This window comes from Thermobia domestica, chromosome 16 (genome assembly GCF_964235325.1).
Source record: "Thermobia domestica chromosome 16, izTheDome1.hap1.1, whole genome shotgun sequence".
Taxonomy (NCBI): Eukaryota; Metazoa; Arthropoda; class Insecta; order Zygentoma; family Lepismatidae; genus Thermobia; species Thermobia domestica.
This window is the reverse complement of record NC_137469.1, coordinates 107,527,240-107,542,282: the sequence shown is the minus strand read 5'-3', so window position 1 is coordinate 107,542,282 and position 15,043 is coordinate 107,527,240. Positions and strand designations below refer to the sequence as shown.

General features: G+C 36.6%; 1 protein-coding gene across 1 annotated transcript in view; it reads right to left on the bottom strand.

Moving 5' to 3' along the window:
- Nucleotides 1-14,415, bottom strand: part of LOC145672563 (sodium channel protein Nach-like) — a 32,419-nt gene extending 18,004 nt beyond the window's left edge. The window contains exon 1 of the mRNA XM_081741721.1: nucleotides 14,307-14,415. Within this exon, the coding sequence (XP_081597847.1) occupies nucleotides 14,307-14,415 (109 nt within the window). The remainder of the gene's footprint in view (nucleotides 1-14,306) is intronic.
- Nucleotides 14,416-15,043: the final 628 nt, after the last annotated feature.

The following is a 15,043-nucleotide window of genomic DNA, read 5'->3' as shown; positions in this document are numbered from 1 at the left end:
GTATAACAGATCAAAGTCTACTATCATGCTAAGTTTGATCCAGGTTGGACGCTGTTTTTGGAAAATTGCCCAAGTTTTATGGTCCACTGCTAGGAGACCGAAAGCCTGCACACCATATTAGTTTATACACTTATATAGGTCAACGTTTACTACCAGATGAGAAGTAATAAACGGGAAGGATAAAAGGGGATAATTCAAATTTCCTCCAAACATAGTTGAAGTAATAAATTTTACGATTAGGTAATTCTGAAGAATGTTGAATGCTGAAACCAAAATAACTATAAAAGAAGAGAGGAAAGAGAGAGTAGATGTTGCCAAAATGCTTTTCATAACTCAAAATACAGTATTGCAATTGTTTCACATTAATTAATTTTTTTATGTCCCTGTGATAAGCACTGAGGATAAATAAATAAAAAAGGTCATCACCTTAGTTTTCGACGATTAAGTTACTTACTTCTTAAGCTCGCTCTATGTAAATTTTGCATAGATAGATATGATATCCAGGATTAAATAACTACTAATATCTAAATAAAGAAATACTGTATAACAAACTAAGAAATCCTTCAATCTCTATCTTCTTGGGAAAATTTAATTTTAATTCCTAGTTTTACAATTCATTCTTATTAATTACAATATAACGCTATATGTATAGGGTTGAAAAAATGAAATGAAATCGTTGAGTTTTACGTCCCACGATTATGCCGGTTAGGCTAAAGGAAACGGTGATTATGAGAAATGAATGAAATGGTGGAATGAAGAAAGTGGGAGGAAACGGGAGAACCTCGAGAAAACCCACGCACATGGTGTTTGTCCACCACAAAGTTCACTTGGCGGGAGCAGGGTTTGAACCCGAGACTCCATGCACCAGAGGTAAACGCTCTACCACTAAGCCACCTGTATAGGGTTGGTGTGATTGAAATATACAATTTTTTGTGGGTGATGGAAACTGTTATCTGTAACGCTATCAATGGATTGACTGAGAACATTCTTACAATGTCTTGAAACTTCGATCATTATCAAAAAAGAGGCTGAGCTGCCCAGTCAGACAAGAAGTAATGTGTTGTTGAGAGGTTATGTAAAGGTATACCATAAAGAACCTGGACCTTCGAGTAATTTTATTTTACTAGTTACAACTGGGACGTTCTGTACATCTAGCCACGGAAAACATCATCAGCGCATTTATGCCAGGAGTGGTGAATGAACACACCATGCGCCGTTGGTTTGTCAAGTTTCGTGCCAGTGATACGACAATGTGAAATGAGCTCTGTGGCCACTGACCAACAGCATGTTCTCATGAACTCCTCTGAAACACTGTGGAAGTAAACTCTCACAAAAGTGTGCTCGTGTAATCGCGAACCAGTTAAGCATACGGTAAAATACTGTCGTTTTGTGGCTCCGAGCAATCGATATGGTAAATTAAAATTGGACTTATGGATGACAGAACAGTGGTTTAATAGTGATCAACGTCCAGAACGGTTTTCAAAATCATTCCACCAGCTGCAGGAGTTGTTACTGGTATGATGATCTATAGTGGGGATGATCCATCATATCTGCCTCTGTAAGGCAAAACCGTGCTGCTAGTCACGATGTTGAAGTCCTGCAAACGCATTCCTGCGAATGGAGTGATACAACATGTCGCAAGCGTCCAGCAATGCTTCACAAACATGTTCTACGACAATGCATGCATCCATGTCACATAAAGAGCTGTGCGGATTCTCTATGAGCTGCAATGTAAAATTCTTCCTCACTTATCGTATTATTCTGAGTCTTCTTCTACCGGCTATCATCTCTACTGGCATCTCGATTACTTCTTGGGAGAAAAAACTTTCCCTAATTATGAACGGTTGATATAACGTGCTGTTGATCACTTGCTTCATCGTAGACTGCAGACTTCTTTTGTTAAGGAATCTAATTGTTAACTGAGTAATGGGTAAAGTGTGTGTGGCTATAGCTGGAGATTGGTTTTAACCAGCTATTATAGTTTCTATTTTTCTGGCCTTTAAAAGTGACACATTTCGGTATGACATTTTGGACAACTCGACACACATGGAAATTGAAACTAAAGTAATGTACACAAGAAAGTAGACAATATTAACTAATTAATATATTGAACCATTTGCAAGCTTCGATGCTAAATGATTAACGCCCCCTATTTAGATATAGGAAATCTTTATCCAAACCCTGCTGATTGTGAAAGTGAATTGGATTCATATTCTATACAGACCTTGGTGCTGAAAAAGGAAAACTCAACTTCAATCAATCTAATGACTAGTTAATGAATTTTTATTAGGAGGCAACCTAAAATACATTTTTTTTAAAAAAATTCTGTAATTCTTTCTTCCTTTCTAACTTTTCATTTTTACAGCTTTTGTTTGATAAACTGATCATTTGTTAAAAAAAAGACATCCTAAGAAAATGATCTATACATTTTACCTGTGTATTAGTTTTAGGTCATCTTCTATTATGTAGCGAAACCCATGCATTGAAGTATTTTTCAAATAGGTAGTGAATAGTTGTTTGCAGACAAAGTTTTTGGATTTTCTACTACGGTGATGGGTCAATCGGTAATTTGGACTTCTCATTGGCCATGCTGCTCTTCGCCATTTAGCTCTGATCGATGTCTGCATTGTCACCTGAAAATGTTATGCATACAAAACATAATAAATCGAGGAAAATGTTAGAAGATTTAAACCCCGACACACATATTATACATTACGTATCGTGGGAGTGTTAATGCGTAACTGGAATCACAAATTCACTTATAAACACTGAAAATATTTATTTTTTCTGAACGACATATACACTAATATCTGTCTACGAATCTATGATACTACACTAACTGAAAATAGAAATAAAGCACTTCGAAGGAATGGTAAAATTAGACGCAAATTCGTCAACTCATATACCATCGACAGGAAAGTCAACGATTAGAGTTGCAATCATCGATGACGGCTAGGACGACCACAGAATGCATTAATGCAGTCATCCCGTAATCATGTTGTTAGGTTTGATAGCGTATATAAGGGGCATGCGCAGTGAGATGTTGAATGGTTAATGTGTAAATGGTTAAAAAGAATGGCAGGTTTCGAACCATTGAATTGCCATTCCATACATAAGTTGTCATTAACATCACGATATACGGCTGCATTTGGAATGGTGTCGTACATGGGAAGCAAAGACTCCCGACTAGTGGCGTAGCTTCACTTCCAGCGATGAATCTCGGTTTGGTAATACCTCGGTTGTCCATATGCAAATATGGCGCGCCGAGAGAAGACGAAACATTTTGCGAATGTTTTGGAGAGGCACACTTCTATTTCTTCTGACGTTATATTGTGGGAAGCCATCGGGGATAACTTCAGGTTTCTGGTAGTGATTCAGAGAAATCTGAGGCCATTACGGTACGTCACGGACATCCTGTGTAACTTCTCATTAGACAGTATTCTGGTTCCGTCTTTCAACAGGGTAACTCTTGTCCAAACATGGCACATGCCTTTATGAAATGCCTGTATAATGTTGTAATTCTTCCTTGGCCAGCAAGAATCTCGATCTTTCCCCGACAGAACATGTATAAGACCAACTCGTTCGTCAGCTCTGTTGAGTAACCAATATCCAGGAGATCGAGAACCGATTACAGCAGTTGTGGGACAGCTTCCCTCAGGAGAGCATACAACAGGTGTATGATATCCTTTCATCTCAATCAGTGCATGCATCCGTGCCGAGGGGCATAACATTCTACATCAGGTAACATCACTAATGCACTCTGTTGGCCGTTCTACCCATCACAGATCATTGCAAATCGAATCATTTACGTACCCACCGACGGTATGGACATAGGTGAAATTCCTTCCGGGTGCTTAACGATAATCTTCTTTCCCCTCCCACTTTACCCTTCCATCATATTTAAAAATCATATCCCTCAGAATATAATATTTTTTGAAGCAATGTCCTAACCAGCTTCTTTTCCTCTATAACTAGTGATGATGTGTATTATGGAACAGAAACAAAGATTTTAAACTACGGTACGCATAATACTCGACCGACCGTCCGTCCGTCCTTCAGTCTATTAGTCAACAAGTATAAGAGAAGAAAAATGGTGAGAGACAGGGCGATATAGTTTTCTAAAATGTATTTAGCGTCCCAAGAATAAGTTTCATCTCCGTCTTTATCCCACTGTTCCACCCCAAAGTGGTAAAACTCGAACATTTCCCGTTTCAATCTTAATTGCAATGGAGCAAAAAGGTGTAAAAAGATATGAATTCAGCATCTTAAAAAATACTTCTATGCCCTTATTACTGTAATATAAACGGAAATAGTTGAAATCCACTCCACCTTCTCGTTTCAATATCAATTCTTAAAGAGCAAAACTGGTAACAAGGAGCAAGAGTTTTAGTTTTAAAATATTAATTTAGGTTTCCTACAATAGGTCCAACTTCGACACTAATCTCTATATTATAACCAAAGGTGCCAAGAGTTTACCATTTCCCAACTTAATACTAGTCACCAGTTAAACGCTACTTTTGTGCAATGAGTAATCTTGCTTACGAAACAAGAAATACATTTTCAAACTCGGGGGGAGACCAGGAATGAAGAAATCTCGTCTCGTTTCCAAGACGAGAATCGAGGTTGAACGAGAAATTTCTCGAGTTTCCTGGATAACACTAGTTCATTCAGGCCTCAGGTCTCAAATATCGTTTACTGTTACATAATTCATAGTATGAAACTGTAAATTGACAAAGATATTGCATGATCACATTGAAGAGCATTTATCAAGGTTTAAACATACGCAGGTCATTATACAACACGATACTCTTATTCTGCATTCGTAACTATGGTTTAGAAGTTATATCATACGTTCTGTGGACCATTCATGAAGCGGAAGGTTTCTCGTAACTTCTAGATGAAATCAAGAAGAAAAAAAGTCAGCATAAATTTTGTACCATACATATGAAAATGAAATTTTTGAGTTTTACGTCCCACGGTTATGCCGGTTAGGCTAAAGGAGACAGTGATGATAAGTAATGAATGAAATTGTGGAATGAAGAAAGTGGGAGGAAACGGGAGAACCCCGAGAAAACCCACGCACACGGTGTTTGTCCACCACAAAATTCACTTGTCGGGAGCAGGGTTTGAACCCGGAACCCCAAGCACCAGAGGTGAACGCTCTACCACTGAGCCACCGCGGCCCCTGTACCATACATAAATTTACAAAATGAGACAAGACGAGAGAGAATTCTTCGAGAATCTAGACGAGACGAGACGTTTACAAAATTTAGACATCAGCAGCAACTAGTTAACTTGTCGGCTTTTCGAAAAGATATGTTCGTGGCTGCTTTTCGGCAATACTGTGCACAGTAATACTGTCTTAGTGTAAACTAAGAATAGAACTAAATTACTCTCATGACGTGTGCAGAGTTTGAAATAATCTACTCCAGTTATTACTGTCAAAATAAAATTGTATTGATCCTAGACGGTATTACTGACAGTGATAGATCTAGCCCAGGGCTGCGAGACCAGGCTCTCCACTTTTTTGAGTGATAAAAATAATTTAAGCTATTATTTATATATTCTTGAAAGTTTATAATTAACTCATGATATACCTACCATAGTCTGGTTCTGTCTGTCCCCCCAGTTTTTACTTTCTAGATCCGCCACTGATTACTGAGGGTCACATCGATATTTTCAATCAATACATTTTTGAAGATTAAGTTGGTTCTTGAAATATGTAGATTCAACATGAAACTTCTCATTGTTGAAAATATGTTGATGGTAGAACTGTAAGATTTAGCTGAAACAAGTCATTTTTATTTTGTGTGTATGTGTAATGTATGACATAAGATGATTTCTCACTCGTGTTATCCTTGGAAAAGTGACGTAAATACCACACTCAGCAACCAGTGACAAAATACAATCTTTTCTCATCTTTAGAGATTCTGCGTTGTCAACGAGACTTATTATATGAATGCTACGACGGTTTCGTTATGATGTCGACAGGAAGTGACGCTTCTATTTTGGCAGCATCAGTGAAGGCTAGTCTTTTGTAGACGCCTTTGTCACACTCTTCTTAAATATTTACATTGTCGTTTATTTTTATGTTCAGATAATGTCAATTTAAATTTGGCTAAATGGTTTCTGCTTCACTCGTACAAGCATCGTAAATGTTCAACATTGAGACAGATGTAATGATATATTAAATTCAAATATACTGTATTATTTATATTAATTGGTAATGACACTATTATTTTCCCGTATTTAATTGAATCTATACGAATATTCACAACATAAAGAAATCTGTCCCGTGTTTTGATTTCCGGTCGGAACACTAAAGATACGGAAGCTGGAAAATTAGAGAACTAATTGAATTAAAAAGTAACGAATTGATACTTTAAAAAAGCCCCGAAATAATCATGGTATTCAGAATCAATGCCATGACTCATTGCAAGTGAGTCTTTTGGCCAGATATATTACTTTATTTAGGACTACATAATTTATACGGTTTATCCAACATTGTTAGGGTCGTCAAGTCTAGGAGGCTAAGGTGGGCGGGTCATGTAGCTAGAATGGAAGAAAGTAGAAACGCTTTCAAAGTCTTGACTGGAAGACCAATCAGAAAGCGACCATTAGGAAGACCTAGGCGCAGATGTGAGGACAATATTAAGATGGATCTCCCAGAGATAGGAATACAAAGTAGAAACTGAATCCAATTGGCTAAGGATAGAAGTCAGTGGAGAGCTTTTATGAACGGGGCATTGAACCTCCGGTTTCTATAGGCCATAGAGTTAGTTAGTTATTTTATTTATCGGAAAACACTCTCCCTTAGGGAAGGACTGTTGGAAAATTACGATTACGTTGCAAATGTACTGTCATCACACGGTTGTTAAAATAAATGAAAGATAATGTCAATGATACGGTTCATTTTAAATTGAAGGTTATTATTAAATCTTAAACCTAGGATACTCACAAGTATGGAAAGTGTTTATTACTATTGGCTACCCCTTCTGGTTTCAATATTAATCTATGTATGGTAAAAAAGGTAGGAGATAGTTCAATTTTCTAAATGGATACAGCGTCAGAAGAATACATCTAATCTGCACCTGTATGCCTATCTTCATACTAGTAGTAAGTGAGTACTTGCTATTTCAAGGCTACCCTCTTCATAGAGCAAAACTGGTAAGTAGTAGCGAACAGTGGTTTTGATATCATCATTCCGAAAGTAGGTCACAAGTTGAGCCTAATCATTTATGGAAACCGAAACTGGTAAATCTAACCACTTCCGGTTTCAATATTGGACCTCAACAAAGCCAAACGGTAAGGTAAGATATAGCGAAGAATGCTTTACATTACGGATTCAACACCCCCAAGAATAGATCATATCTCTGCCCTTTATCTTTTATTAAAACTGGAAGTGGTAAATTAAATTATTGTAGATTAATGAAATTTATCAACTCTGACGGACGTAGAACTACAATTTAATATATTTATATCTCCTGGAAACTAAACTCTAGTCTAAACTGTGTGTCGAAGGCGAAAACGCTAACCACAAAGTTACTTTACTGGAAAGTCTCTGCATGTATTAATTGAAACAACCTTAGTAAGCTTTTACCATTCGATTCGATCAGCATTTTGGGGCTGTGATGGTTCAGAGGCAGAGTGCTGACTTGCCTGAACTGGTTCTGATTCAGGTCCCTGGTTTGATCTCAGCGCGCGCAAAGTAGATTTTGTGGAGGACCAACACCGTGTGCGTAAGTGTTCTCAGCATTCTTCCGTTAGCTCCCACTGATGATGGTAATCTCAGCATTTCATTCTTTATCATCATCATCATCATCATCATCATCATCATCATCATCATCATCTTGCTTACCTTCAGTGCCTTTCAATCAGCATTTGTGTGTGATTGCCTAACTGCGTGTTTCCGATATCTCTTGTAAAATTTGCCAAAATATGTGAGGCAACCCCGCACAACATGTTTCGTCCGCCATCTTGAATTGTGTTACGCTATCAACATCCATCAAAGCATGCACTGCAGCAAGGTCTTACGTTTTGCCTATTTTGGTCACTGTATCCGTCAGAAAATTGCTGGGAATCGTTCTCTTCCTTTGAGGAATCCCTTGCGCCTTTAGTGTACACAACTGATTACTGCACCTTTGTATTCTCTGCGTATTGTTTCCTTGTGTGCCTCATGTCGTCGCAGTTATATGACTCGTCGTTTTTCTACCATTCCAAATGGACGTTCATTTCTTCACACTTTCGGATGCCTATAACTCCGCATAAGTGCGGTATTTGTCTTTATATTACGTAAACATTTTTCCTTGTTTTCGTGTCTATAATCACCTCCCAAATGTAGTAAACAACGAGCTGTTACACCCTGTATATATAACAATAAAACATAGGTAATGGCTTGGTTATTTCTTCTCTCAAAGCCAAATAAATAGACATATAACACGACGAAAAATTTTCAGCAAGGGCTTTACCCGCACAACCCTTATGAATTTTAAAGCTGAAACACGGCCAATCAAAGCAACCAATCATAGGGCCGGATTTAGTGACTGCACCCCCCTTCGTCGTAAATATACACTATCTAAACTGAGAAGCTAGCAGTGTAAATAGCAACACTTTCCGAAACTTTTTGTCATCATGTTTCCGTTTGGGGTTAAAATAAAGTGAAGTTACGTAAAAGCAATAGTTTAAGTCGATTTTCTGAAGGTTGAAGGAAAAGGGTTTACGAAGCAAACCAATATTCCTCATTTACTCCACAGATGCCTAGAGGAATTGAAAAGATTCAAGTTTAATTCAAATATAATAGTAGTTATTGGTATACTTCCCGTTAGAAAATCCTCTATCCGGCCATATATATATATATATATATATATATATATATACAGTATATGTGTGTGCGTGTGTGTATAACACGTTGATTATCCATTGATGACACATAAATAACACAGATCTGTAAATGAAAACAACCTAAAACTTGTGTTGATAGGTGAACTTAATAGTTTTTATCTCGCTGATTCCGAAAATGAAATATCTCACATCACCCTAAGTTTTTTTTTTCACAAATTGACTTTAAAAATCCAATCCGATGTAGGCCTACAAAATTCATATACTATATATGGGAACAGAAATACGAAGGAAGTGTAAGATGTTTGCACTGGAATATTTATAAATTTATGTGTAAACGTGAATGAATGTGAATACATTCATTAACAAACCTATTTTCATTCTTAGTTAGGTCTATAAAATGTATATTATATTCCTTTACACTTTGTAGATAAATTAAATGTATATTATATGGGCTAAATTTATAACTTACTTTCTTTCATCATAACTATATCTGCTGTGCGATTGCTTGTAAATGGACTACTGTCATCTAGCGAGCTCTTGATGGACTACAAAGCAAAAATGTACTAAAGTCTGTTCCAGGCAACCTGATAGGAAACTTCCCTACCTTCCACCACTTACCACTGCAGAAGGAGAAAGCTTATCGTTAACCTTCACAGGGAGGGAAACATTTCTAATAAACAGAATCGTGTAAACTCTAAATTCGTACGTCAATTCGCTCGCACCTAATGTTGAGAAAGCACTGCTGTTCCTTTCACCCATCAACCCCGAGTAACAAACAATAACTGTTTTTAACTTTTGTTTGTAGAAAAGTATTGCATATTATTTACGTACTAAAGTTTATCCCACTGTAAAAGATTTTGTTGTCTTAACAAATATCGAAAACATTAAATTCAATAAGAGCTCAATCTGCCTAATTTTGTATGAATGTGGAAGTTGATCCCTAACATGAATACAAGAACTGGAACTGCGGGATTTCGAAAATAAAATATTGATAAAAATATTTGGAGCAAAAGAGGTATACATTCAGGTAAATTAAAACGCTATACATGCTTTTATTTCACAACAACTACGGGTCATCGTGTATTAAAAAGATAGTAAAATTAATACGCATCAAGTCGTATTCAAAAGGGCGAAGGAAACTATTAGCTGGGAGAAAGAGAAGGCTTCTGGATAATGTAAAGCAGGATCTTTGAAGGATGGTTGATAACAAAGATGATACATTGACTTTTTGCTGGTTAAAATCTAATGGAAAACTGTGTTTCTGCTGCGATGGGCCTTTGAGATCTTTAAACCAAAGCGTTCGTTATTTTTGTATAATTGAACGAACTCGTATTTATCGTTACTCTTTCTTTCTTGCACAATAATCGACTCTTGTCACAACAGTACACTATCCTGCACGCCTAGGGCCGCTGTGACTCAGTGGTAGAGCTTTCACCTATGGTGCATAGGGGTCCCTGGTTCGATCCCAGCTCGCGCCAAGTAAACTTTGTGGTTGACAAACATCGTGTGCGTGGGTTTCCTCGGGGATCTAACGTTCCTTCCCACTTTCTTCATTCCACCATTTCATTCATTCTCATAATCACTATCTCCTTTAGACTAGCCGGCATAACTGTGGGACGAAAAACTCAAAGATTTCATTTTATATTCTTCACGCCATAAGCGTCTCTCTCTTGCAAATTAATTACTGCAAATGATTATTCCTATTAATGGAGACCGATAATATTTCTAAAACAATAAAACTTCATTTCCCCGTCTTCTGCAATAGGGACTCTGCAAACACAATTATTATTTGAACATTATTATCAGTGCATATATTCTTTTTAATGTAAGAATATCTGTTAATAAGAGAGGAAACGAGAAGTGTGCTTTTCTTTTTTATCATTTCAGGTTCTGTTGTTATCATCTTAACGCTCTGATAATTTGCTCAAAGGGGCTACATATTGTACTTGGTTTCAATTTTATATTATTATGAAATTATTGTGTCAATAAATAAATACCCATTGAATTACCAACGCTGCCATCCTTTGCCATTCCAGCATTATGCCACAAGCCCGACTGCGAAAAAGAAGGAAAATAAACAATACAACTGTTCAATAAAATTTCCATTATAATAAAACGTATTACTTATCTCATTATAATAAGGCAAATATAATTGTTTTAAAATATGTAGCATCCTTATGAAAGTTGTAATTTATTATTTAGACATATTTAGGTACACTCTATACTTCTGTGTGGGGGGGCTGATGGTGGAAGACAGAACAGCAACATTCACCTGTACTTGAGCGTTGTCGGGGGGGGGGGACTTCTTCTTTTTCCTATCAGGTTGCATGTAACAGATTATAGTAAGTTGGAACGGAACTAGTAAATGGCAAGTAATTCTAGGATGATAGAAAAATACTAATGTCAGAATCAGACTGAGCGAACTCCAAAACATGCAATCTATCCGAAATTTTTAAAACAAGAATACCCTTGCGGACCAGTGTAATTTATTCCAAATAAAATCAGACCGAATGAAATGAAGTAAGAAACTTACTCATGTGGCCGTGTGTTAACAGACCAATTATTTGTATCTTCGACACGTCGTCAAGAGGTAAATCATTGTCACATGTACACTTGTGAAAAGTGGCTAACGATTCTGTGTTCACACTTTCTACATGAACGTCCTAATTATTGTTGAGGACTAGTCCAGGAAAAACTAAACATTGATTTACAAAGTGGTAAACAGAATAATTACTCTCTGTTCAAGTTTTAATTTTCTTTCCACTTTAATGCTTGTTAATACCTTGAATGTTTATAAGATATAGACTGAGTGAAGGCATATAAAATATTGTACCCAATTAGAAGATTGTATTGACAGTGTTTACAAACACTGAAGACGAAGTTGTCATTTTGTGTTGTCAGCATTCCTCGTTTCACGAGAATTTTCGTTCCTATACGATAACTTTTAAACTCCGTTTGAGGTATGAGTGTATTTTTCTAATCAGATATACGTATCTTTTCTTAAAATGTATTATTTTTGCAGGAATTTACTTCAGTATGTGATATCAATTTAGCAGAAGGCTACGAAAGTATACTATATGCCAAAAAATCATACTTTATACCTTGCAGAAAGACAAAGGTAACAATTTACTTACTAACATGTCGGACCTCCATTTACCTGGATCACAGCGCGCACCCTCTTGGGAAGGCTTTCCACCAGTTATATATATATATATATATATATATATATTATTAAGTATTCTGCGTATTGGCAGATCTTCGGACTAATGAGGGACTTTTTTCTTCTTCTTATTTTCAGTTTGGGCCTGGAATTGTTTCTTCCATGTTTCATGATTTTCAGCTTCCTCTTTTAAGTCCCAATATTTGCTTGTATTTTTCAAGTCATCGATCACTTGTGTTTTTTCCTCCCTACTCCTCGTTTTCCTTCTCTCTCTCCTTTTATGGCAGTATGAAGAAGACTATTTCTTCACAAGATGTGTCCAATTGGCCTTTCTACTAGATGATGGCTCGAAGCGTCCTCTTCTCTTCCATCCGTTTTAAAACGTCTTCGATTGTAACTCTGTCCATTTATCGTCTTCATCTTCCTCCAACACCGCATTTTGAAGCTCTCTAAATATTTCTTTTCTATCTTCCATAATGTCTAAATCTCTGAACTATAAAGTCCAATGCTCCATATATAGCACATGACCAATTTCTTCCTTAGTCCAATATTAAGGCTGTAGTTAAGAGTGACCTTTTCTTGTTGAGTGCTTCTTTGACTATGGCAATTCTCGATCTGATCTCTCTGGTGTAGTATGCATCTTTCGTCAAAATACTTCCCAGATATTTGAAATGGTCGTCCTTTTCAAGTACTTTGTACTACTCTGACCCATAAGGGCGCATTTTCACGGGGTATTCTAATGACTTTCGATTTTTTGCTACATATCAGACTATATTACACACCCAATCCTTAACACCGCCGGCGAATTTTGTGGTATTGGACGGGGCTACGAAAGGCATTTCAATGCACCCCACATATGCCCTAGCGGGTCGAGATCGTTATTTTGATCAGGCAAGTTCATTCATTGCACAGACTTATAATAATGGGGGATCGGTGGCATGGAGCATTATCGCCTTAATAGGAACATTTGTCCATTCCTTACAACTTCCACAGTATGAGAAATACTGAATTGTTTGAAATGTTCAGGTAGTGTTCATTTTAGCTAAGCACCCCATGCCATAATATCCACCATCAGAATTTACTTTATGTGAAATTAGTTCACACAACCGTTTGCTGAGAAGCATACACCAAGTTGGCATCAATCTCAAACCTTTTAATTAAATGGAAACATGTGTAACTTGGTTCACCGCTCCATAGCCGTCTTCAGTTGATCTATCACCTATATTTTATAGACGTTAGACCATGTCAGTCAAGTCCAAAGGATAATTCAAATTATATTAGGTTTATGTGCATCTGCTCTAAAATGGAGTTTTGTGCATTAGCTCTGCTCTGACAGTATGGAACGAGAGGGATGCGTTTATCTCATGTCAGTTGCGAACTCCTACTGGATGATAAATGTGCCAGTTGACAGTGATTTGATTATAGGTATTATCCTTTCTCAGCCTGTTTCTGTCCAGGTCCGTTCTTGTTATGGATTATTGGATACGTATCCATTTGGTTATTATATCACCAAAAAATTACTTTGGTTTACACTATTTGACTGTAATAACTTATTTTGACAAATCATGAACGTAACATCCAATAATGACGCTCCTTTTGAAGCCACTCAGTTCGTGTTTGTGCCATCTTGAAGCAAACTAAACTTGTACGAACGATCGATATTACTGCGTAGCCTGCTCTTAACAGACAACGTTTCCCGATATGCATGTGCCAGAAAGGATCAAACACATACATCGGCAGAGATGCATATCAGATGATATAATATGCATGTAAAAGCGAACGTGAGTTTGCGTAGCTTAGACCTCTCAAAGATCTTACAATAATACATTGATAATTTTCGGCATAAAGATGAGGGATTCCGCTGGGGGTGACATGCCAAAAAAAAAAAAAAAAAAAAAAAAAAATTAAAAAAAAAAATCGAAAACAACAGATATTAGTGTCCATCCTACAGGTTTTGAGGTCCCTGAGAGGAATAAAAGGAACTTTCGAAAGTGCAAGTTCAGTCCCCATTGACAATGGGAGTGAGAAGAGGTAAAAGTTGGGGTGAGAAGAGGGTGATATTACAGATATTTTTGTCATTACAGTATTGAAATGCATATCCTATGGGGAAAGAGGTGTACAAATACTTTCCATAACCTATACTTCCCATGCGAAGCAATGGCGTTTCAGTTATTTCCTAATATAATATAAGAATAATATTTCGATAACTTATTTCAAATTCTATTTTCAAAACATGGATATTATATCACAAGTGTTAATACGTCAGAAGGGGGAGGGGCACAGTGGCTTAGTGGTAGACACTTACCTCTGGTGCGTAGGGTTCTTAGTTCGATTTCAGGCCAAATAAGTTTGTGGTGATCAACATCGTATCTCTGTACACCTGTTTCTAAAAGTACTCCTGTTTCCATCCACATGTTTATTCCACCAATTCTTCCATCATTTATTTATTTATTTATTTAGATAAATAAATAAATGATGGAAGAATTGGTGGAATAAGCATGTGGATGGAAACAGGAGTACAAATGTAGATAGTGCGATTTTACTTTTTGCTTTAATGTTTTCGAAACAATATCACATAGGAATCTACATTTGAACACAGAAACTACATATAATACCAAGTGGAATTGAACCAGAATTCTCCACACCAAAAGCAAAAACGCTAATAATTTAAAATAGAGTTATGTATGTGATTTTGAAAGAAAATGAAGGTAGAAATTTATTCTATATTATTCTACCATTTGCTCATATTGACATGTTAGAACAGGGTATAAAACACTAATATCATGTTTTCTATTTCTATATATAATAATGGTGGTAATGAGAGGCAATAGTGATCAATTTAGTCAATAGATTCAAAAAGATCTTGTACATTTATTACTCGATTTGATTCACGATGTGTTTCAGATGTATATTAATCTGTAGATTCACGCAATAATAGCTCCTGAGGAAAGTCACATGCATAAAAAGTAACACTTTATCGCTACAAGTTAAGAAATTAGTTCACATTTTGTGTCTACAAGCTAAGGAAATTAGTTCACATTT